This window comes from Sinohyriopsis cumingii, chromosome 6 (assembly GCF_028554795.1).
Source record: "Sinohyriopsis cumingii isolate HCF-2022 chromosome 6, ASM2855479v2, whole genome shotgun sequence".
Taxonomy (NCBI): Eukaryota; Metazoa; Mollusca; class Bivalvia; order Unionida; family Unionidae; genus Sinohyriopsis; species Sinohyriopsis cumingii.
The window spans coordinates 56,529,922-56,557,443 of record NC_142966.1 but is presented as its reverse complement, the minus strand read 5'-3'; the positions used below and the strand labels follow the sequence as shown (position 1 = coordinate 56,557,443).

General features: G+C 33.5%; 1 protein-coding gene across 1 annotated transcript in view; it reads right to left on the bottom strand.

Moving 5' to 3' along the window:
- The window catches only part of LOC149796992 (uncharacterized), a 60,240-nt gene that overhangs the window by 28,144 nt on the left and 4,574 nt on the right, over nucleotides 1-27,522 (bottom strand). The window contains exons 5-12 of the mRNA XM_089960682.1: nucleotides 20,706-20,895; nucleotides 18,871-18,971; nucleotides 17,708-17,836; nucleotides 17,110-17,292; nucleotides 16,556-16,668; nucleotides 15,938-16,067; nucleotides 13,437-13,565; nucleotides 13,015-13,197 (exon numbers count right to left, since the gene is read on the bottom strand). Coding sequence (XP_089816808.1) covers nucleotides 13,015-13,197; nucleotides 13,437-13,565; nucleotides 15,938-16,067; nucleotides 16,556-16,668; nucleotides 17,110-17,292; nucleotides 17,708-17,836; nucleotides 18,871-18,971; nucleotides 20,706-20,895 — 1,158 coding nt within the window. The remainder of the gene's footprint in view (nucleotides 1-13,014; nucleotides 13,198-13,436; nucleotides 13,566-15,937; nucleotides 16,068-16,555; nucleotides 16,669-17,109; nucleotides 17,293-17,707; nucleotides 17,837-18,870; nucleotides 18,972-20,705; nucleotides 20,896-27,522) is intronic.

Here is a 27,522-nt window from a genome sequence, read left to right as displayed (position 1 = left end):
GTTTTGATATGGTAACTGGCTAAGCATTCATCACAGGGACTTAAAACGTTCTTGCCATTCGCCAGGATAAACTAAGTACTAAGCTTGACAAATTGTGTCACTTTGTCAAGCTAAGAATGAAATTTCCAACTATTATTTTGCGTGGGAACATTAAACAAGTATACACAATACAAATTAAATAATGTAGAATTTAAAAGAAAACAGTGTTTGATATTTGATAAAGTGAGATTTTAGTGTGCTAGAGAGATAGATATATATGTTACTTTTATCTATGGATGAAGCCTAAATTGCCCGTTTCCCAATAATAACTATTGAACTAATACTGACTACCAATCAACTTATTGTTATAAAGAGCATTTGCACATACTATTATGGTTGGATATATAGTCTGACTCTTCCTTTTCGTTTGTTTGTACCCACAACCGATTTCAATAACATGATTCTTTAATGTGTTAAAACGTGCATAGAACATAGTCAATTCTATAATTGATTTATATTTTCTAACCTGAACGTGACCAGAGTGGCATTAACACTGGCATTATCTGCGCCTTTCATGCTTAACGGACTCTCCATACTAACACGGCACCATGTTGCGTACACTATTGGCAGGCTGATTTCTTCAGACAACATTTTGACGTAGTTCATCATATTCAGTAACTGCCTGATAATTCCGTAAATTATCATTATGTTGCGAGTTTTGAGTTATATCCTATGAACACATGTACATAGAAATTACACTGCTTGTTAAATGTAAGCGAAATGTAAACTAGTAATGGTCATTATTTTCCTTTGCTTCTTTCGACATTGTAAATATCGGAAGCACAAGACATACTATTGTCCTTCTACGTACATAGATCTGTAATTGTGCATACAACCCTTTGCTGAAAATGAACTTTTCACTGAAATCTTCCGTTTGTGATGAAATGAGCAGACGATAACGGTGTTAGGGTCGCACCTGGGCATAATCAGGTTTGAAATTATACATTAGTAATGAACTAAGTTCTGTGCATCTTTTATCTCATTTGTGCTTTTTGCTGTTTTCACTCCCATTATGTTGGAAAGTTTGTACCTGTTTCCAATGCAAATAATAGTAAATGTATTAAATTTTTTTACATATAATACCATTATACAAATAAAACATAATTGTATCCTATATGTAAATCGTATAAAAAATAATTTTTTATATAAATATTTAACATCTGGTGAACACTTTTGAAGCCCAGTGTGCATGACAGGATTGTAAACTGTTTTCACTTACATTATTTTCTAAGAGTTAAAAAGGCATTTGTATCCATTTTCTCCAGGATTAGGTTATATTCATGTAAGTCCATAATGTTTCTTTACCAACGGTTATCTCTACCTGCGTACTGGATATCCCAATCGATTTTATAAATTTGGGTTAGACTTGGCAGCTAGTCTTGAGGATAATGCAATAATATTATAATTGTAAAAAAATGTACAGCGCTTTTTGCAGAAACCACATTATTACTTTAGACGTAAACAATTATAATCTAAGATAATCTTTTATCAAAATCACCTCTGTCCATCAAGTAATCAGTATAATAAGGAATAACTTGACAACTGTATCAAGAATATCGATGTATATGAGCTATTTGCTAGCAGTGAAATTTCGTCTTCATAGGGAGCCCTATGAATTCTTTATTTACTCATGTACTTTCGTTATCTTTCACTTTGTATCTCTATTGATACCATCGTTGCCCATACATTCTATCTATTTAACTTTCCCTTTCCCAATTATTAGAAGACTTCCTAGAAGGATATGGCTTAACAGGTCAATCGGTATGTAATTTTACCGACTGAGTACATCTTACTGAATGCATGGGTAGGTGTTTTGCCTACTGAGTATAGCATCTGTGTATCCATGGCACTTGAAAAGTGTCCCTTGTTGGGCTCCATGATGGGTGGGGAGCACGGGTGCTGAATCGTAAACAAACCAACATTGATAATTAATTAAAACGATTTAAAACAAACGAAAACTGTATCAGACTCGAATTATGAAATATGTAGTGTGGAGTCAATTCTACGCTTCATGGTTATACAATCAACAGATGTATATAAATCGCTTTCTGTACTCTCTCAGTTTGTGATTGAAGAAACAATAACGGTGTCGATCGGCACACCAAACAGTGTTAACAAGTTGTTGTCGGGTTGCAGTCTTGTTGACTATAATCGGCGAGATCAAACAAAACATATTAAGAAAATGTAAATGTTTTTTGATGCTCCAGTGACCTCATTCGCTCACACAAAACTCAATACGTCCAAACGCGTGATTCGCTGTCGTGACTTGCGACTTGGCTGGAGTCAGCCGCACATATATTATTGAAGGAACGGAAAATGAAGGTGTCACTGCCGTCCGTATAAAACGTATTAAACGTAACAATAATCTGCAGAACATCAACACCATTGCACTCACCTTCAACACACCAACAGTACCCAGAGTGGTCCAAGTTGGCTTTTTGCAAGCGAAGTTTGATATGTACATTCTGATCCCAATTCCATGCTACAAGTATCAAAACTACGGCAATAATGAAGGCCGATGCTAAAAAAGCCAAATGTGTGGCCGCTGATATGTGGCCGCTGCGGAGATCATTCTCATCAAGAATCTATTTGTGGAGCAACTGCGCATTGTGTCAACTGTGGAATGGAGTACCACGCTAATTGCAAGTATTGTTCTACCTGGAAACAGTAGAAGGAAATACAGAAGGTAACGTACACATCTAACTTTCCTACCCAGAGGCCTGAAAATTTGTACAGGCAAACACATCTGTTCCTGGCCCACCCTTCTCCACTGTCCCAAACAATCCCAAAACAACGAAAGACGCTCAATCACAGACAGATCTAACCGATTCAACATGAAGTTATAATACCTCCATTACTAAACTCAGAAAAACACAGTATCTACTCAAACAGCTTCCAGTAATACCCCGATACCGAAATCATCAATAAATAAAAATAAATCTAAGGAAATTGGCACCAAAAAGGGTCAGATGACCCCATCAAACTCTATAACAGGTTTGGAGAGCGTTGATGCAGAAGAAACTGCTCCATGTGCTCAAGGTGGGTCCAGACCTACATACAAGTTCATTTCGTACTTCCTCCAGATAAATATGCACAAAGATTGACTCCGTGTAAGGTCTAATCTAGCTCTACCATCTTCAATTTAAACTAATAATGAAAAACACCATCATGCAATTTAATCCGCGAGGACTTCAAGACAATTACAATAATATTCGCCTGTTTTTAAACGAACATGATCCTACAGTACTATACCTTCAGGAAACATTCTTGAAATATACGGATAACATCACACATACAAATTACTCCCTGTTTCATACCTACTGTCAAAATGGTGACAGGGCCTCGGGAGGATGTTTTGTTTTAGTGAACAAATAGAGCCCCTCATAGAGTCATCCCATTAAACACAAATTTGCAAGGCATTGCTGAAAGCGTTTCTCTACATCTAGTGATTTTCTTTTGTTCTATCTACATACCACTGAACACCAACCTTGTACCAAACGAATAAGACAATCTTGTTCAACAACTTCCTGCGCCATTTGTTTTACTCTGGGATTTTAATGCCCATAACATGTTATGGGACTCAAAACACATACAAGACAGAGGCCACAAAGTAGAAGACTTCATTTCTAGACACGATTTGTGTCTATATTAAACCAAATCACCGACGTATACACGTGTATCGAGCTGACAATTTGTTCTCCTTCGCCTCTTTTGGACTATGATTAGAAGGTTACTGATCACCTTCACAGCAGTGATCACTTTCCAATCTCCCTTGAAATTATTAACTCTACAGTTGATGACGCAATTCCACAATGAGATATAAAGAAGGCCAATTGGGATAAGTTTGAAACACTCTGTTACACCAGGATGAATGAGGACACCATTTGTAACGTTAATGACTATTCAGCATTTTATTTCTATTTTAATCGAGATTGCAGAAGAGTCCATTCTCATGTTCTCACTGAACTGTAAAAGAACCCCAAACCCTTGGGTCACCAAAGAATGTAAGGAAGCCATTAGACAACGGCGGGTAACATTTCCAAAAATATAACAATCTTCCATAGCTCGAAAAGTTAAGTAAATATCGCATTTTCCGGCCCAACTCAAGCCGCGCGATCAAAGAAAGTAAACGAGAATCGTGGTAGAAATATGTTTCTTCTTTAAACTCTCGGTCCTTATTAAGAAAGTTTGGGACACTATCCGCAAAATAAACGGAAAGAGAAAACGTTCTCCAACATATGAAACTGAACAATATCAGTTTTAGTTCCAAACCTGACATAGCAAATATTCTTGCTGACAGTTTCTCGAAATATTCCTCATCATCTAATTATTCATAAGCTTACCAAAGATTAAAAACTCAAAAAGTCACGTTTAAAATTCACATCTAACAACACGGAAAGCTATAATCAACTGTTCTCATTATCGGAGCTTATGGAGGCTCTAGACAAGGTTCATGATACCGCCACTGAGCCTGACGAAATACATTACCAGTATTTAAAACAACTTACAGAATCATCATTAACGTTTCTTTTGAAAATTTTAAATGCTATTTTTTTTACTGGTAATGTACCTAATAACTGGAAAGAAGCAACAGCGATACCGGTTACCAAACCAGGTAAAGATAGCGCATTTCGACCCATTCCAGTGACTAGCCGTATGTGCAAAAGAATGGAACGAATGATCCATTTGAGGCTAGTATGGTACTTGGAAACTAATAATTTGACAGCTCTTTCCAAAGTGACCTACCCTTTGGCCGTAGCACCAAGGATCATCTGGTTAAACTAGACACTTGTATTCACGATGCATTTATCAATAATGAACAATTTTTAGCGGTCTTCTTTGATTTATAAAAGGTCTATGACACGACATGGAAGTACGAGACACTAAATGACCTGCATGATCTGGATCTAATTCCGTCTGCCCTCTTTCATATCAAACCTTCTCTCAGACAGAGAATTCAAGAAACGAGTGGGTTCTACCGTCTCTGATATGCTCGAGCAAGAGATGGGTGTGCCCCATGGCAGTAATTTATATGGGACGCTTTTCAATATCAAAATCAATAGCATCACCAAGTGTTTGGCTCCTGGTGTGGATTGCTCCTTAACGATTTTCGAATATGTTATCGATCAAAGCGTATGCATATAACTGAAAGAAAACTACAACAAAATATCAACAAGATTTAAAAATTGGACTAGTACTAACGGTTTCAAATTCTCAAAATCAAAATCGGTATGTATGCATGTATGTAAGATACAAATACATAATGATGAACCTAAACTCACGCTAGACGGAACACATATTCCAGTTGTTGAGAAAACAAACTTTTTAGGCATTATCTTAGACATAAAACTGACTTATATTCCACACCTAAAGAACTTGAAAGCTAAATGCTTGATATCTCTAGTTCTACTTAAAGTACACTGACTCGGGTGCTGATAGAAAAGTCATCCTCAGTTTATATAGAATGTTTATTCGCTCCAAACTGGATTGTGGTTGAGTTGTTTATGGCTCAACTAGGAAGTCAATTTGAAAATGTTTGACCCAATCCATCATCAAGGAATAAGACTCGCTCTAGGAGCATTTAAGATATCCTCGTGTAAAAGCATTCTCGCTGATGCGAACGAAATCACCGTTATCACATCTTAGAGCAGTTCTTTGCGCACAGTATCCTATAAAAGTAAGATCAAATCCTGCTCTTTCGGCTGTTTTCTACCCAAATATCAAATTTTATACGAAAATTAAAAAAACGCCATACCTTCCTTTGGCATTAGAATGATATTCAGCCTTAACAGAACCAAACTTAATCTTTCTAAAATTCACAAAAGTCCATCTTCGAAATACCTCCATAGCTACATAAACACCCAAAATTACTTTTTACGTTGCAAGATGAAAAAATATGAGACAAACCCTTTCATCTTCCACAATTCATATAATTAACTCCTCACCGAATTTAAAAACTAAACCAGAGTTTATACTGACGGATTAAATGACGAGGAAGAGGCTGCTGCAGCCTTCGTTTGTCGAAAATGCACATCACAAGCTTGCTTACTAACGGGCACATCAAAATTGCTCAGCCGAAATCAGAACAAGAGACCTTGCTCTGCAATACATCGAATACAAACGTATAAACAGCACCATCTTCCTTGACTCACTATCAGTAATTCAGTCACTACACAATATTAAACTGGAGGACCCATTATTAACCAGTATCGACATCAAAACAATGAGCGGAGTACCTCCGACAATATAGTATACTGTTGATTACACAGCCATGTTGGCATTAACGGTAATGAAAAGCAGACCGTGCTGCTAAACAAAAGCTTTATCCCTAGAACCATCTTTTTTAGATATACCGTATAATGATTTGAAACCTAATATTAAAGAGCCTTTACGTCAGAAGTGGCAGGCATCATGGAATGCTGCAGCGAATAATAAATTTCACGCCATCAAGCCACCCTTAGGAGAGTGGTCTCATTCCTACTGAACCATCCGTTAGGAGGAGGTAGTCATTGCAAGAATTAGAAGTGCTCATACTTATATAACCCAATCCCACATACTAAAAGGAGAAAACCCACTAGAGTGCGTTTCTTGCATTTAGTCGTTCACTGTTAAGCACTTTATGATAGATTGTTTCGACCTGTAACCTGCGTGCGATCATTACTACAATATGCATGACATGAAATAACTTTTTGATACAATGAACGTCACTTGTCTTATAGAATTTCTGAAAGAAGTAAACTTTTTTGTAAGCTTTAACTTGTATGCAGTCACGTTGAGCATAGGCATGTAATGAATATACCGTCCCTTATTTTCAAAATCTTTTCATATGTCTTCATTTACATACACCATTTACATTCCCCGATGATCGAGAAGCCTTATATACTACCGTTACCATTTTGATCTCTTTAGTTTTAACTATTTAGTTCTGATATCGCTGGTCAATATGAAACCGTTCCTCATTTTCAAATGATCATACACAAAACCTTCTGTATTGCGCTAAATAGACTAACAGTGCTCGTGCGCCGTAAAAATACAAAAATCAACCAATCAATCAAACGTCCTCATTGGCTTACTGTCCTTTCGATTAACGTTTAATATACTGTACAACAAATTTCTGGCACGTATTTATAGGAATAAAGAAATATATGGGAATAAGATGACCAAAACCTGGTTCGCAATAAATATATGAAACAATTTCCTGTAAAAATTATATTTAAAATGCAGATTTATTGTGTATATTCTTATTGAACTTTTAGATGCACAAATCGAGGAAAATACTTGTTTAGCTAGGTGTCTTACGTGAAGCCACGTGGGAAGTGATATAATGGTAAAGACAATAATACTTACGCTACAATCAGTATCTGAATTTTTATAGACAAGTTGATATGTGTTTCATATACAGCAAAACGACGCTGTAAGGATTTTATATCCCAACAGGAACTATATAATGCAAGTGGGAGGATTAACTCAATTTAGTTCATTTCTTCATCATGGTAAGCATATTATCTCATAATATGTATGTCAACCTGCAAAAATAAACAAATGAGAAACATGATTAAACACAGGCCAGAGGACGCAAGTTTAAAACTGGCTTAAATAAAAATCAAAAGGTTCAGAAAACCTTAACACAGCTTATCTATATTCTATAATAAAATGTTGACAATATGTAATTAAAATGTTTCATATCGAAAATATTTACAGGATTATATATATCTACTGATTTTAAAACTTACTGTTTGACATGATCTGGTTTCTGTTCAAGGAAAACTGAAGTTAGATTCAGAGCTAAATAAACAAAATGTAGCGTGTCCGTAATCCTTTTACTAGTACTATTAATTTTCTGACATTCTGTAAAATTCAAATACTTAGATAGAACAGCCTCATACCGTGACTGTTTTCATACCTTTGATGTTTCACCAGTTCAACATTGGGCTTCGGGCTTCCCACGTTCAATACCTATAGAGTGAAACTTTGCAGACTGCAAGAATAGGAGTAAATACATACCTTCCTCTAAATGCTAAACATAAACCAGAATCCAAGAAAACGGAGAAAAAAACAGAATGATCAATACTTATCGGGCAGACAGTTTTGAATGTAAATAGGCTGGAGTCGTTTCAGATCTTTTCTTCATCGGGTAAGTGTATCACGATATAAAAGGGAATATAGTGGCATATCCACCAACTTAATGCCACTCATAATAAAATTTAAACCTGCTAAAGTGACGATCTATTGCTGTCCGACTACGACTATCATGCAACATGCATTATTAACTTGCCAGAACTCAGGCTTGTTACAAACATAAATATATATAACTGTGGATTGAAACAACCGCAAAACAAAATAATCCAAACAAACAAGGATCGTGTTTATAATATTAGGTCTTTAAACTTGAAATTGCTTCCAAAAACAACATGTCAGTGAATGTTCTCAATGATATCCTTTGGCAGTGCCGGGACTCCCCAAATCTAAACAGGCTGTATTTGATGGTCTGGTTGGAGCACAAACAAAATCTTCTTAAAATTATCAGCTACGTACAGAACGTTGGTTATATGATGTAAACTTAGTTTTGACAGAGAATACAGATTTAATTACATTCCTTGTGAGCTTGAACGTAATATTAATTAGTAAGCAGCCAACAACATTTAAAGAAAAAACACAATGTTTTATCTCTCGTTTAAAAACTTTGAAAGTAGTGACTGTACTTTTGGCATACAGAACGTGAAGGTTTGTTCTCAATATCTGAAGTAGTATATAAGTTTAAAACAATTTTAAATACACTCTTGTAAGTAGAAAATAGGGCATCAAATTCCTATGAGTATTATTTAGTGTACAATAAGCGGCCACAGGTATAATAGGCATCGTAATTAGGGTATTGGCTCGATTTGGAAGCAAGTTTGAATAACGCATAAAATATGTTAAATCTACCCAGTTTGTAGTTGTGATATATGTTTCTCTCCAGACGTATCTAGAGTTGAAAGTAATTAGCAATAAGAAAAGCAGAATAATGGCTATGGTTAGGACAAGTACGAACGTATGGACAGACGGCCATCCAAAAGAAATCCTATATATCGACCGGGGCTCACAATAAGGTTTACTGCAGCCATGCGCAATTAATTATGTAGGAAGTTGACATAGTAAACTTAGTTGGTAGAATAAGAAGGATGTTTGGTCGTGGAGAAGACTCAGCTTATTACCCTCTTAAATTGTCAGCTCTGAAACCACGATAGCTTTTAAATGCAATATTTTCTTTGCGTTTGATAACTTGTTAACTAGTATGGTCAACATTATTGCTATGCATGCTTGAATGATGACAAGTGCACATGCATAAAATGCAATAAGGTAATATATCTCCATGTGGCATCGAACTTAATACCCGTAATAAAATTGACTCAACCGTTTTCTACTTAACTCGGTTAAACATTTAGTGACCCTGCCTTTTTTAATAACATCAAACAATTGTATTTGAACCATACGTCTCTTTCGTTAGAAAAATATATATCTGTTTTAACGATTTAGGGCTTAATATGAAAATATGTAGAGTGCTAACTGAACAATTTAACTTAGGAACATCAACTTAGAATTAGCAAGTAGCATCTCTCGTATAAAACAGATCGCAGAGGTTAGGTGGTATTTTATCAAATATGTATTGGACTCACGTACTTGTTGTATATACAGGAAGGATGAACTTCGACATGATCACATACCATGACAATATCCACTAACTGTGGAATACATTCCCGTCGGGGTTGCCGACTTCCACCCAGGGAGGCAGATGCGTTGTAAAGTCAATTGCGAGAAGCAGCTTATGATGTTGTACCATCTGAGAACATTTGTATTTTGCGAATAAATTCCATTTATGTGACTATTTTTAATTTTTTCTTTCAATGATTTTATTTTTTATATGCAACTTACAAAATCCAGCATTTTGTACACTTTCTGTTTTATCTTGTTATATTTCATGTTTATATTATTTGGAAGAGTGCAAAGTACTAAAGTTGTAGTGCTTTCGGTTGTACATTGTTTGGACATATAATTCTAGTTTGCATCGCATAAGCACCAATGTGTTGATGTGCCGTGCTACAGGCATTGCACTGACCACTACTTACATATTAAGTTGCATCGTTAACGTTGAAAAATATTCGTCTCTTTTGAGTATTAATCTACAAAGAAACAGAAAAAAAACAAATTAAACGTCACACACAGATTTTACCATTGAATTTATGCATGCTTAAAATCTTACAAAATGCTGTCACAAATGGAATTCTTATTACAATATTGATTTGCTTCAGTAGCGTACATAATAGAATCATGTTTTATACCGATCGTTATTTTGACTATTGCAAACGTTTTATCATACTTTAGATCTCATGGAACAAATTAAATGTAACGAATGCAATATTTATATTAGCAATGTGTTACCTCTATATCTCCTCAGTAATTAACACGAATGTTAAATTTGTACTTACTATATATATATATATATATATATATATATATATATATATATATATATATATATATATATATATATATATATATGTTTATATGATTGTCTTCATGATAAGTTTGTTTCAAAGGGATTTAATTTTATTCAAGACTACATTAAACGTGTTGAGGAACAATTTCAATAGCATGACGTACCATTTATTGGTATTACTTTTTAATGAGTTTCGCTTTTTGCCTTCCATTATATTTAGACTTTTTCTCAGGGTCACGGTACATACTAGTAATAGTCTTTAGAGAGACAAGATGATTATTGTCATCATAGGCACTAATTTAGTACTTACCGTATGCAATGTGTTCCAGAGACGATGAAAAACAATCTTGAAAGCATGCAATATTAGCAAGAATACATGAAGTGAAACTATTGTAACCTATAATCAACATTGCTAGAGTACATTTTGGCATGAATAAACGAAAAGGAAACAATATCCAAGCAATGACGTCACGTGTATTAAGGTTTCTATATTGATTATGTTTTGTTGCTAATTAAAATTATTTATATGTATTACTTGTAATGATAAATAGTAACTGCATAACCCTACAGGCACGTGCGTTATATATAAAATGATTAGCTTAAAAACAGATGACAAATAAAAGGAACTCTTTATGGAGAAAAGTTTAAGTGCCACACAAGCTTGTACAGTACATTCAACACTACACAGATTATCTTCGATCTGTACCATAATATTAAAAATGAGAATGTGGCAACTCATCTGAAACTATATCTCCTGACATAAACCAAAAATATTACAATTATGAATAACATCATAATTATGTATAATTAACATGCAATCATAAACAGTAAAATATATCACATTGAAAACGATGTGATTTTATATTGTAATGCAAAGTAAAAAGAAACAGAGAAGGAAGTGGGTGGGCGGGTCTGGGAGCGAGGGAGTAAGTTTAGTTAATCTGCAAAATTCATTATTCCATTCAAACACAAAAATCCTAAATTGACCAGGATATGAATAATGTCACAGAAAATGCTCTATATGGTTTTGGATGAATAGTCAGATTTACCAGATATGGTTCATGGGAATACATTCTGCCATTTCATACTTTTTTCAAATTAGAATGAAACATAAAAATGCATTTCCTGCAAACCTATATTTGGCATATATGATCATTCATTCAATTCAGTGTATGAAGACATAACAGCGCATTTATTCTTAGAGTATATATTAAGTATATTATAGACCAATCAACTAACCACATTCTTTAAGTATCATAAAACTTAAACATATGAAAATAATTGCTTCCTTATTCCACCGATCTGAAGTTGTACCGTATATTAATTACTAGTCAATGATGTCATCTAAATAATACACTATGACATAAATATTTAATGGAAACATAATAATTATTTCAAAAATATAGTATGTATTTATTGTGGAGATAAGTATACAGTTTAGATATTTACCATATGCCGTCATCGTCAATAAAGCTCCAACTTTTGATCCGTTTTGTGAGGTTGCCAAAACAGTTGGAGTCTGATTTTCTGTGCAGTTGCGTGGAGTCATAGAAGCAGACGTTCCATCATTTAAGACGGCCTTGGTGTGAAAAAAGACATAAAAGTATGTTCTCTATGCCATTATTGCAATTAAAACCACAAATAAAACTGAATTGAACCTAGCAGTCTATAAGATAATTGTCTGATGAACCTTACGTCGACTGTTAGAAAGATCATTTCAATCGGATAACGACGATTAAGACCTAGTTACATTTTTCAATAATTAGTACAAACGACAATGTAAGATGTTTGTAATATAAACCACTACACTAAATAGACACACAAATACAGGATATTTTTATTAATATAATTTATAAAACAAATTTTTATGGAAATGAACTTACGAAGCATGTGAAGCGAAATGTATTAACATTGTCCACGAAAGAGTCGTTGTTGTACACCATCACATATGTATTCGTCCCAATAATAGAGGCCACACACCAGGCGATACCGCCACCTTTAATACAGAGTTTAGCAAGACCATATAACTGAACGTATGCCTTCTTTCCAGAAATATCTAACTTCTCTTCTAGAAATCATTTAATCTTTTTCAAACAAACACACATACAAACACACACACACACATACATACATACACCCATACATACATACATACATACTTACATACATACATACATACATACATACACACACATACATGCATACATGAATGCATACAAACGTGACAAATGTACGTTTCTTACTTAGTCTCTCGTATGTATTACCTTCTACTTTAATCAAAAGGTCGATTACATGTTAATTTATTTTACGATTAAAACATGCCACAATTATATAATAAGCTGAAACAGTTATGAACGAAGCGAGCTAGGTTGTATTCATACGGTACCTAACTGAGTATTCAAAGCACTGTCATTGTAGGTTCGTCCAAATATGAAATTTAGTTTTGGAAAATGTATTATAACTTTTCAAGTAAATCAATGACTTAATTTGAGACTAACTTGAGTATGCCATTTGCTGACTGCATGTTGAATAATTGAATATCATGGTTTTGTTGTCCTGACACACAGTCCATTGATCATTTGGTGATTGGCACTTAACACTTCCGTCAGGCCCATAGTATGTGTAGTCAAAGTTCCCTCTCACGGCATTGGGGCAGTCTTCTTTTGCTTCCACCTCAAAACCTAAATGGTTACAAAATGATAGAAAACAAATTATTTTGCATCTTAAATGATATTTTAATTATTATAACTGACAACACATGCATTAAAAATAAGCACTAAACGCAAATATATATGCGACGGGAAAGGAATGAATAGATGCAACGTGCATAATAGCAATGGACACAATCGTCTTAGCACACATTTTCAACGTTTATATTTTGTTAACAAGTTTTTGTTTAATAGGCCACCTGTTTACAAACCTGATTTTATCAGCACGTGAAACTGTTCTTTTGGCTCAATGTTGTTTATGTCACACAAGGTGCCAATGTCTGTTAGAGTATCATTGTCCGATATCAGGATTCTTTCCTCTGCAGCGGTAGAAGTTCGGGCTGAAATGAGTTTGTTTGGCTTAAGTGATGTAAGTTTTTTAATTCTAAAAATTATTAATTGCAGTGGAATTTAGAAGACAGAAGTTTTGAAGAGAAAATGATGTTTAACACCTTATTACATATATGTCTTAATAGCATTTGCTAGTTTCTTTCTATTACTATCTTTCTGCTTAATCAATTACATTAAACAGAATTCAATTTATAGTGATGCATAGCTTCAGAAATAATAGTTTTTAATATTCATCTGTAGTGTGACAGGATTTATTCAAACCTTGCACAAGATAGTAGTAGTAGGAGTTGTTGGACAGCTTGGTCATCTTCATGCACATGTAGGCAAACTTAGGTGTCTGAGCACTGATTGTGTCGTCCAATCTATACATAAAAAGTAAATATACAATATACTGATAAAATAAACGGAACAATTGCCTTTCAAAACAAATGACATATTTTGGTATGAAAGAAAATAATACATATAAGGAAATGCACTTATAGAATGTTACTTTACACTTTTTTGTTTAGATTCTTAATTATTTCAATTAGAGTTTGAAAGAATGTATTATGTTCCCAACAATGGCAAATTCAGCAATAAGACGTCTTTAACAAATATGTAAGCCCAAACAAGCAGCCAATAACTGATTTGAAAGCAAAAATGCATTTGTTGGAATTGTTTGTTTCTACATTTGGATGATACGTTTCCTAAATTATTATACATGATAGTTTCAAAATAATAGCAAATTTTACGTTGTCTTTAAACCTTGAAGATAGTTTCGAGTCCTGTATAAATGTAACACTAAACATTCCTGTCGAAACATTCAAACATCTAAATGACAATTATGTGCCTTATTTGTGCTCTGTTCATCTTTGCTCCACATTCAGAAAGACAAACAATCAGCTGATAATTCTCGTTGATAAACAACCTTCGCTTTTATTAGAAAACATAAGATATAACATACTTCATAACAAGATATCCATGCGTTTCGAGAAGGGTAGAGTCCCAGCATTTCCAGTTTTTCACTGTATGTCCGTATGTCACAAATGACCAACCAGACATCGTGGTGTTTGTAAAGGTCAGATCTCCTTTCGTACTGTCATGCCATACTGAGTTCAAGAATTGGCTTGGAAACTCACAATAACTGTATGGACCAGACGTGGACCCTAAAAAATAATTGATTCCGTAATATACGTTACCAACGTTTACCATTCACATGCATGAGGTGATTCGTAAGAAATATGAAATATATTAATAGGATACTAATCAGAAGCCACGCGCATATATCATTGACCATACGTAACACAAACAGCTTTAAAAATCGAACTCAAAGTGTCATCTGAGACTTAAATTAAAAAGCTCTGTGAAGAAAAATATTTAGCAAACTTTATTTCAAATGCACCGATGAGACCTAAAGACACTCGGATCATTTCCAAACTTTTCAAAGCGTTTATATTTACTTATAAAAACAAATTATATCCAAACTAAATCCACATTTACAAACATCCACAAAAGGTCGAGACAGTTTCAAACGCCTGACAACTTATCGGATGGCCTGACTTGACTAAACATCATCACAGTAAGCAAAAGTAATGTTTTCAAATGGTGAAGATCTTACAAATATGGCGACATCCTTTACAGCAAGAAAACCGTTATTTGTAGAAAAGAAAATAAGAACTTATAACTCGCAAGGGTGCTTTAAAGAAAACTTCGGAACTTGTCCCACATCATAAATGCATCTAGTGAGTTAAATATCTTAAGACACAGACTAATTTGTTTGCATTTTGCTAACATGTATATCAAACACCATGCAAACTGTATGTCATACATGATTCCTATAGAAATATATTTAATACAAAAATTACTAAAGTGTCATATGTATTTTCTGAAAGTTTCTTAATGTTTGTCAATACGCTGTACAACTTGAAGTTTTCGTTGATGCAATGCTTTACGTAAACATTCACATATTATTTATGAATAATTATACTCACCGCACGTATCTGCAAAAATGAAGAATACAATAACAATTCATTATTTTAGCATACTTCTAATTTTAGGTCATGTGCGTGTAAAAGTTAGCTAAAAAAGAATTTAAAGAAGTTATGTCTAAGAACTGATAAGTTCAATGTCGAAATGTCATCCAAGTTAATGTCGGTATTGGACATAGTAGCACGCATGTGGTGTCTGATTACTAATGCCATAAAACATATGAAAACTTGATTTGTGAGTGAATAACATCTGTTCTTTTCCAAAAAAGGCAGAAAGTAGTAACACTTTATCCGGAGCTAATTTGTACAAGTTCCATGTATTATACAGCACATATACATTTACTCATATACTTTTCTCAGTATACCAATACCTGTGGTAAGAAATATATACTTACCAGTTGCTTTCATTGTTAACTTTGATCCTATGCTGGAACCATCCTGTGCCTTCCCAAACGAATAGGGCGTTTGATTCTCCCGGCAATTTTTAGGCACCACGGATGCATTTTTACTGTCTGATGAGACGGCCTGATGAAGAGAGATTATGTCACAAGGTGTCGCTTCTAACAAACTAAAATACCAATCTAATAATTCGATCAGACGTTGAAACTGTTTGATAGAAGCCAAGCATGCATTATTTTTCTGATCTCCTTTTGCTTTGAAAATCGTAAGAACAAAGGTATTGTTTGGTCATTTGTTTAATCAAACGAAAATGTCTTTAGACAAGGGAAAATAGTCAATAGCTTTCGACGCGTGTTGATTGCATATCTTTAATAAAACGTATATTTTAGATCACTAAATCACATGACTAAATTTAATTTTAAAGACGTTATAATGGTGTACATGGGTCCATTCAGATACTAATATCTCACGCAGACAAACATCATTGTAAATTATCTGTATTGCTTCAGGTTTATATCCTGCATCTATGTCTCTCCATTGAATTACTTACCAGAAAATGCAATTTGTAATTTACTAAAGGATATAAGTCAAAACAATAATAAAACTATACTTACTATACAGGAGAATCTAAATGTTGAATTGTCATCCACGTTCGAGTCCGTATTGTAAACAATAGTATACGAATGGCCGCTAGTCACCGATGCCATGCACCAAACTTTACCATTAGCTGAAAGCATATGCCATGAAGGGAAACAAAGCATTAAAATACTATAAAACGTTTGTTCTTCTCTAACAGGACCGTCAAAGCACATGCTCTATTAATTATCGATAAATTAATGTTGGACTTATTTATCGATGTTTTTGTAAACAAGCAATATTTGTGGTTTTTTCAGTTGCAATGTAACCGCTTACAGTTCTAATCCAGAAAAATATCATATAGGTAGACAACAGACAGTTTATACTTTAACATACCAAGCAAAGTTGCTGGAAGTAATTTATGTGACTAAGTTTTATTTATGCGGTCCAGTTGCATATTCTGATCAAAACTGATATTAAGGATCATTATTATGGGTTTGAAATATGTTTTCATTGAGATTCTAACAGATAACTGATGTGAGTATATTAGTTTGTGTGATAAACCATCAATTAAAGTATATCCATAAATTACCTGTGTATGCGACCTGCTGTGAACACTTGGAGTAATTAAAACTCATGATCTGGATATTGCTGCAAACATCCAATTCACCGTTGGTAGAACTACACGCGACGTTCACACTGATGCCATAGTATACATATTTGAATTTACCACGTAACGGAATTGGACAATCTTGCCTTGCATTCAGTTCATAGCCTTTGAATAAAAAGAACAAACCTAAAATTATTTTTACATCTCTACACTCTTCGATTATAATTTTACCAAACATCAAACAATTTTCACATGATCTAGCCCATGTATATGTTAGGACATTGAAAACATCACATCCTTACGTTATCGCTAAGTTATAAGCATATTAAACACCTGTTGGAGACAAAGCATAGTCTTGCTATAAAACTGAGGTGGTATACCATCGATATTAAAAAGGTAAAATTGATCCTAATGTTGACGAACCGATATCCCCACTCCCTATTACGATTGGCTACCCAGTCACATAAACAAGGATTATGCTTTTTACACAATATTTTGAATTCACATCTATCCGTGAAATATGTTAGATAATATAAGTGGATAAGATCTACATCACTGTATGAGCGGCTCCATTACATACCAGTTTTGACAAGGATGTGAAATTGTTCAGATGGCTCCATGTTTGTAGAATCACATATCTGATCTTTGCTCCTAAGAGTTCCATCGGTCGACAGAAGAATTCGTTCTCCTTCTATGGTAGATTCTTGCGCTAGAAAAAGAGGGTTGTATCATTTATAAGACCATCGGAAATGATTATGTATTTACATGTGCATTTACTTCAACGTTTCCACTTTCTAAATCTATTGTAACTTGCAAAATTGTTCCACTTGACCTAATTAGTTTTACCGTTGGTATATATTAGATTAACGACCAAACAAGAAAGTTTAGACAGCGAATTAATTAAATAGGGTGGCAAAACCCATACCGCAGTGCATGCATCTGTTATATTAAATTATGCATGTAATATATAACAACGAATCTAGCAAATTAAAAGAGAATATAAGAAAAGATTGCTAATCGTGCTCGGATGTTAGAGCGGTGAAAGGAAACATGTCATACAATGCTGAAGAAAAATTACCTTTGAAAAATCAACGAATTGTTAAAGTGCATGCTCATTCAACAACTGATTAAAACTCTGCAGATTCTTTGACTTTTTTGCAAATTTGAATATGAGACATTTTTTATCAAACCTTTCTAACGTATAACAATAAACGGAGAATATCCTATTTCGCTGAGGTTGCATATTTTCATATTGTAATTTTATTTTGTATTGTTTATAACAAATATAAAATCGACGAAAATTTGTACATAACAAATAACTACAGGTCAAGATTATGCAAGTCGGAAATATTAATAGATGTCAAAAGCTTTAAAAACTCTGTTTACCATTTCATATTCATTGTTCATAGGGAAATCTGTAGAGTTAAAGAGATTTTCTACCCAAAATGTGAACTATTAATGAAAGGAAAACTATGCCGAAAACCTCGCTGTAATATGCTACCAGTGTAATGTATTTAATAACTGCATTCTTGATATTTTAATCTCATTAAACTTTAATTTCGCAAATTATAATGCTTGCTGCCAATGAATTTAAGAATTGAATTTATCTTGACGAGATATCGACATCAGTGAAGTATGCGGTACCTTATATGAAAACACTTTATGTAAACAATAGCATTTTATTAAGAACGTGCGATTGACGTTTAATACTGCTCATTTATCATATGTGACGTAATATCTTACCGTGGACTTGGTAGTAGTAATATGAATAATTCGATATCTTTGTAGGCTTCATACATAAATAGGCATAGTAGGGGACTCGGCCGCTTATAGTGTCCGTCAGTCTGAAAATGGCATAGAAAATTAAATTACTCACTTTTGTATGACTGTAATACGCAAGCAAAAATTTACCGTGCTTTATTTCGCTTGAGTTTGTATAATTACACACGGATATGCTGCAAACGGCTGGCAAGAGAACAACACTTCTTTCCAATCTTGTAGGTTAGAGGTATCTACAACGCGTCAGTTACAAGTTATTTGTAAGCACTTCATGCATTATCACACTAAACTTGCTAAATTCAAAATATATTTACTATAGAAATAACTTCATTTCAGTATTTCATCTATTACATGTAAACTATTATATGATAAAGAGTTTATTCTAATTAGTTCACAGTCAAGTTCAATCGATAATTTATCCAAAATGTATTTATTATATGTTTTCTCTCTTACGGATTAATATATGTAACCATGTAATGTCAACAAGCAAATAGTTCTCTAGTAATTTGCCTTGAAGAAGGGGTCTATCCCAATCCTACTAATACTATATTTGTATAATGTTTACATCTCATTTGTGATTGTATACGTTTTATACTTACCTATGAAGTTAACAAAGACAGGTAATTAGTTAATCGATCAATTTTAGAGTATCTCACCATTTTTAAAGTAGCCAGTTAACACAGAACAAGCTGACCTATATATTCGATAAGTACACAAGTATATGCCTAAACATGCGGTTCTTTTCTCTGCCAACGGAGTTTAATAATTCCATAACCCAGTGGTGGCACATCCACAATGATGAATGATTAATCATCGACAAATTCATGTGTAAGGCATCTAGCAAAAAATGACCTGATTGTTGATTGGAAAATAGAAATAAACTCATTATGAATTTAGAACTGAAACACCTGACTAGGGAACAGCACTATATATCCCCAATAATACAATAATATATCTATATTCTTTTTCACTATATGTTCGTCGGTATCGCTGTTCATATATTTGTAACTCTGGCATATTCTCCCTCTCAGTTCTTCTTCGATATTTGATAACGCAATCTGAAATTTACAAACGTAAATCTTTATTTTGCAATATCCAAAGTCAGATAAATACAGTAGAACCAAGCTGATGGAGAAGAAGAGACTTCAGTTGTTGTTGATGATGTGTAGGCGGTAAAACCTGGGAAGTTAATAAACATATATTCACATGAATCTACTGGCAGCTTTCTCACATAGCCACATTGACCGAGCTCTATACTCCAACCCTCTCAGGCAGAGATGAGATGGCTTTGATCGGTAAAGGCAAGCGTTATAGACCGATAGGTGACATGGGGCCCCTAAAAGATTTATGTTTTATCAGCAATAATTACATTGTAAGAGGCAATAGTTACTTCAACGTCATTATTCCTTACAGAATCAATTTTGACCTCGAATGTTACATGTTTAGCACACCTGTAACAGGTTATAGGCACTCTGATTAGTTAAAGTGTGCCACATTATTTTTTTGTGAGATGCCCCACTGTATAAGTAGGTAACATATCAGGTCACTGTGACAAGAAAGATCTCTAACGACCAGCAAACAAATTTTGATAGAAAAGAAAGCATACATCTTGTTCTTCATTATGAGAATGACTGTCAATCAAAAAACTTGGAAAACAAGTTTGTGCACATTCTACAACCTGAGAAAACAATACTGGTTATTTCATCTTCGTTGAAAATGACTTATGCTCCTGAACAACAGTTTTGCTGTAACTAAATTATTTGATAACATATTCACTATCTTGAACATAAATATAATACCTGAACATTAAGTAGTCATCCGTGAGAAAGTTATTCCCAACAAGTTCCCAAGCTGACACGGTGTGGCCAAAGACGGTAACATTCCATCCTGTCATAGTTTTGTTACTGAATATTAGCTTTCCTTTGGTACCATCATACCAAACAGAGTTTTGAAAGTCAGTAGGTACATTTACTGAAGAGCCTTCCGCAGCTGAAATCAAAACGTAAGTAATAGGTAAGCAAGAAAACAAATTCGAGACTACATATATCTAACTAAGGAATCATTCGTTACATTCCATTTATATTTTGATCGTTTAATCGTTCTATAAAATCGTCTCTTGACAAAAGAAAAGTATTTAAATACTTGGATACAGAAAGCACACAATAGAAGAGTTTCATATATGTTACCTTACCAGGAAATGGAAATATTGTCTTTGCCGTGTTTACTTACCACAGGTAGCTGAAAGTAAATTAATAATGGAACATATTTATATTGCGTGTCAAGACATACATAAAGTTAAAGATGAACAACTAAAACCAAATGCATAGATTCGACTGTCTTAAACAGGAAAGGTGTCAACTATATACAAGTTACAAACACATTAAACCATGTAACCATACATTAATCTGATTAATTATATAATATTGAACGTATCTGCATACTCTAAACCATTCTAGTGCTTAATATTCGTGACGTATTTTAAAACTTAAGAGAGTAGAAATTAAGGAATTTCTTTCCTGAATTTTGTGGTATAGGAATGCAAACATTATTTGTTTTAGTGGACATAAGACCAGTATGCCTGGAACACTTCGGAGTTAATTATGATGAAAAAAATTCACACCTGCTTTCTTACAAAGCGCGTGTTGCCTTGCCTTCATGAAAATAAATACAGTTGTCGAATATCCACATGCAATATTGTATGACGTCCTAATTGAAACACACACACACACACACACACACACACACATCAGCCATACGAATCGAAAGAAATATAAGCTTTAGGATAATATAATTACCGTAGGCTGACATTGTTAGCTTTGCGCCTGCATCTGATCCATATCTATCTTTGGCGAAATTGAATGGTGTTTGTCCCTCGCTACAATTGCGTGGAACCATAGACGCGTTTGTGCCATCATTTGATATTGCCTGCAACATAAATTTTAAAAAAAAAATTGCGTTGAAAGTGAACTGTCAGTTTCGTAGGGTATGAATCCAATGAACCTGAAGTTACTTTATCGGTACAACCGACATTCATTGTTATTTCCTACTCGAATGGTACAGTTTAATGCATACGATTTTCTCCTGGAAAAAGGCAAACTATGTTATAAATATTATTTTATCTTTCAGATATAAATCTTGTCGTATATCAAGGGGTTAAAAAACTGAGTTAAACCCATAACAATTAAGAAGATTAAAATAGTCACGTCACTTTATTATGTTACGTATATCTTATTTGATATATATTTATTTTAATTAAATTTGTTTGTCAGTTTTACATTTTTAAACATATTCTTACATGTTATTGCAATGTAAATTTATTCAATGGAGATGATGTATATCCAGAAAATTGGTTGACATGAATCATTCTTTTCATAAACTCCAGGTGTTGGCCTGGATGCTGACCTTGATTCAAAATTATTAAACAAAGTTCTATTTTATTTTAAAATTGTTGGTTGTTGTCAAGGTCATGACGGGGCTATGGGTTTAAGATGTAAACAACCTTTTTATTTTTTATTTCTTAGAGAAAACAATTGGTTTTCGTCAGTCATTTTTGGTGTACGTGACATAAACACGATTATGTTATCCCCCCCCCCCCTTGATTTCGCAATTCTGGTTATTCCATAACTACGCATTTGTTAGTTTTAATAGAGATGTCTAGAGATATTACTCAGTGTGGTGCTTTTTATATTGATGTCATGTTATTTGTTTTGCCGGATTTATAGTTCTAATTTTCTTCAGAACAGTTGGATTTCAAAAGGATTAATTCTTTTCTCTGGAAAAATATCTTGAGGAGTGCTCACACAAAAATTTTGGAAAGACATTGCTTACAAATTTAATTTGGATTTCCAACACCGGAGTGCCATTTTTTGTATTTCTACAAGGAACTGTAGATAAGCAAAATACTTACTACAGCATACGTCATCGTCATACATCTTGGATTTTCCATCAGGATTCGAACTTGAAATTATTAGAACATTTGTTGCTATGACGTTTGCAATATAGTTCGTGGATTATTCATAGAATATTTTTGGATTTGATTCTTGAAACCGTAAGTTCTCCTTTTTTCATTTTTACAGAATTGTTTCAGTAAAATAAATTATTTGTTAAATTTTAAAAAAAGTTTGTTGTTTTCACTCTTTCTGTGTTACTGTTTATTCGACGCTAAACACGTAACAATTGGCGTTGAGTAATAACTTGATACTTACAAAGCATGTAAATCGGAACGTAGTAATGTCGTTAACATTGGTGTCGTTGTTATAAACCATCACGTAGGTATATCCACTTATTACAGATGCAACACACCACACATTTCCTCCGACTAAAAATAGACAATATGTTGAATTCTTACTGTCATTATGATTAAGTTCAATGCAAATCATAAATACCTACAGGTGTGCACTATCATATATGAACATTAAAATACAGTATTTCATGTGAGGTCTGTATGAAAATCAAACACGTAAATATTTTATACATCTATATTACAGATGTTAAACGACAGATCATTTCAAAAGAAATCTATCAAACAAACTGAATAATGTACACCGTTTACGAGTCAATACGATCAAATGGCTGAACGTATTAAAAGTGATTCATACAGTGTAATTATAATGAGCACACAACGGTAAGATTGAGTTTATTGCTTGACGACAAAGATGTATTTTACTAATTTTACTAGATCAAACCACAGAATAGTGTAGTAAAATAATTTCAAGATCCATTTGGATGTCTCGATCAGTACTACTTTTCTTGGACGACATTATATGATGTAATGAGTGACGTCAAGATGTGTTATTACACGTGTTAAATTAATGCAAATTATAATTTTGGTGTATTAAAGCAAATCTTTCAGAAGATCATTTGAACAGAACAGAATACAATACATGAATGAGAGAGATTCTCACCGGAGTAAGCCATGGTTCGATTACAGGTTGTATAGTTGAATGTCATGGTCTTATTCTCATGACATACAAGCCACTGGTCATTGGAACTACTGCAGTATGTACTTCCGTCTGATCCGTAATACACATAGTCAAAATTCCCACGTATTGCGTTAGGGCAGTCCTGTTTTGCTGAGGACTCCGAACCTAAATTGAAAAAAGACCTTTTAGTCAAGTGGTGTATGTATCCGACAGCTCGAGAGTCAAGTCGGGTCAGAATCTCGAAAGAAGCAACTATACTTTCCGTTATTTCCCCGTTATTCATACATACATACATACATACATACATACATACATACATACATACATACATACATACATGTAGATTTGTGCTGGATGAACGTTAGGTTCGAGAGGAAATGCATAAACACCATATCATAGTTCATTTAGAGATGCATGGTATACAAAAATCAGTAATATATTTAAGATTGCAATAGTGTGCTTAAAGTGTATAAGTAATAAAGGATGCAATTAATAATAAATTGTATTCGTAACTGTATTTCTCCAAATCAAAAATTACCTGATTTGATCAAAACGTGGAACTGCTCAGCACGTTCAATATTGCCCAGGACACACATTGAATTAAAGTCAGTAATTGAGTTGTTGGTGGTTATGAAAACCCTTTCCTTGCCCACCAGATCTGACGGACCTATATAAAAGGTAAGTGAGGTAGTGAAAGAAGGAAATTTACTCTATATCCATATAATGTATAATTATTTTAATATAAACTTACTAGAGATTTAGTATTAATTGGAGATTTAATGCAAACAATTGCAAGAGTTCAATTATAGTAAGATGTAATATATTTTATAGTATCAGTGAGTCAAATATTAGCATGTATTGTATCTGAGATTGTTTCAGAATCATTACACAACTTTTGTTTCGAAAGTGGATGAGAAGACTGTAAATGTTTTAATTAGACTATTATCTTCTGTTGCATATTATATTTATACATGTTTTATAATAAATGAATGATGTTGCTGAAAGCTAACGCGTACACGAAATATCGTTTTTATCCTGCCAGGCGTAAATTTCTACTTGCCTTGAACTAGATAATAATAATAAGAGTAGTCGGAGACTTTTGTCAGTCGCATGCACATGTATCCATAATAAGGTACATTCCCGCTGATGGTATCCGAGAGTCTGTAACGAAAGAAATAACAACTTTATTATGAAACGAGTGAAAACAACATGTTATTACAAATACACACTAGGACATAATGTCCATAACATAACATAAAATCAAAAAAGACTGTGTTATTATAGGTATACAAGACTATGCTATCTAAAGTATTATACAAGCATAATATGACATACCAGACTATGGTATCCAAAGTATAATATGACTGTGTTATTACAGATATACCAGACTATGGTATCCAAAGTATAACATAACTGTGTTATTACAGATTCACCAAACTATGGTATCCAAAGCATAATGTAACTGTGTTATTACAGATAGACCAGACTATGGTATCCAAATTATAATATGACTGTGTTATTACAAATATACCATACTATGGTATCCAAAGTATAATATGACTTGTTATTACATATATACTTTAGGCTATTATGGCCACTATGACATAAGTAAACATCTGTGTTATTATAGATATAATCTAGACAACGATTGCTTCAATACGATATGACCAAATGTGTTATTATATATCTAAACTGCAGTTAAGAGGAAATCTCTTCATAATGTTTACATGACGTTGTTATATACCAGTCAGTATTTTTATATAGCAGGATCATGCAAAGGTTCATAAAAAGAGAATGTTATTTATGAATAACAAAACATACTCTTAAAAATGTAAATATATATCAATGTAAGCCTACCCGAAAACCAGATATAACAAACATCGATAAGAACAGAGAAATCCAAATGTATCATTAAGTTCGCATTCTCTCTATAGGACCATCAAAGATAAGGGTTCTATTTGGGGAAACCATATTGATTATAATGATTGACCTGAAGATAAGGTATCCCTGCGAGGCAAATAATGTACTGTTCATGCATTCCCAGTTTTGAACTGTATGACCAAATACAGTCATAGACCACCCCTGCATGGAAGAATTTGTAAACGCTAAATCGCCTTTTGTACTGTCGTGCCAAATACTGTTCTGTAAATTGCTTGGCAAACTACATGTGTTATCTTCTCCTGAAAAGAACAATTATTAAATTAGTAATGAGAGCACAAGTTACTTGGCAGACTACATGTGTTATCTTCTCCTGAAAAAACACAATTATTAACATTATTCAGAACTCAGATTCAATTATATGCAAAATTTAGGTTGTAAAGGAAGATAAACCGAGTTATTATACCTTTGTCATTTATGTATGTACGATGGTCTAAACTTGAATTTCAGTTTACTAGAAATAATAATAAAATACAATATGATGCTGTATTAAAGATGACAACATATATTACGTCTGAAAATATATAAATGACATTAAATTTAACAACATATCACACAAATTCCAACACTTACTTTCAGCAAAATCTTGCATTAACATCAATTTTTAACGGAAGATTCTACTTATTAATTTGCCTTAATAAGACGTAGAAACAAAAGGAGTTCCCTAATAAAACCTGCCTAAAACTCAAGTAAATGGTATTTAATATTTTAATATTTCTTTAAATCAAGGCGGTGTATAAAAACAAAGGATAACATGTACTTACGACACAAAACTGCAATAGAAAATGGAAGCATTTTATTATATTGCGGTGAGTTTGATTGGTATCTTTCTTGTAACTTATGTGATGAGCATAGTTAGCTAACAAAACATGAGAAGAAGGCTTATATTGTGTACGTTGGGTAATACATTATGTTACCTCTATCGGAAAAAAGTGTTTCGCAAACAGTAAAGATGTATGTACAATCTGCAAGTCCAAAATATAACATAAATCATCAGTTAAAATGGTGAATGAGTACAACTGGCCTCGAAGTGACTCAAACACATGCAGTTTGCATCACAATAAGATAAACGAACTACTTGATTTTACTTTAAAACATATCAGTTTTGCTTGCTTCGTCCTCTTTTCCACGAGGATTAAAATCGATGACTTTCAAAACTCATTATGCTTGAATGTTATATATTAGTATTTCAATAATTTATTTCATAGCAGCTCAAATAAATCTATATGGTGCTAACGATACCTTTTGCAGTATTACCTCCGAAAACATTCAATTGCATTATAAGATTTGTCCTGATATATACTTTTTTCGGTGTAAACACTATAAACGGAATGACAGTATAAGCATTTTACCATAGGCGGACATCGTTAAAGTGGCCCCGTTATTCAACCCATTTAATGAAGTAGGACTTTGGTTTTCTGTACAATTATGTGCAGCCATGGAAGCAGATGTCCCATTGTTGGTCACAGCCTAAAAATAAAAGAACTTGTTTTCAAAGCCGGATAAAAAAGCATCAGTAGCCTTACGCTTCTGTGTAATGTATATCAAAGAATTATCTCTTTCTTAAGACAAAACACAACATTTTACGAGCACGCTTGTAACTAATCTTTCGTGCTGACTGACGTAGAAACCTAACACTTTAGCCAGTTCGCGATTTATTCTGAGATCGAACGCACATCATTGTGATTACTTATATGTACATTTTTATTAGACAAAAAGTAATAAGGAAGCATATTAAACAGACATATAAATTTTA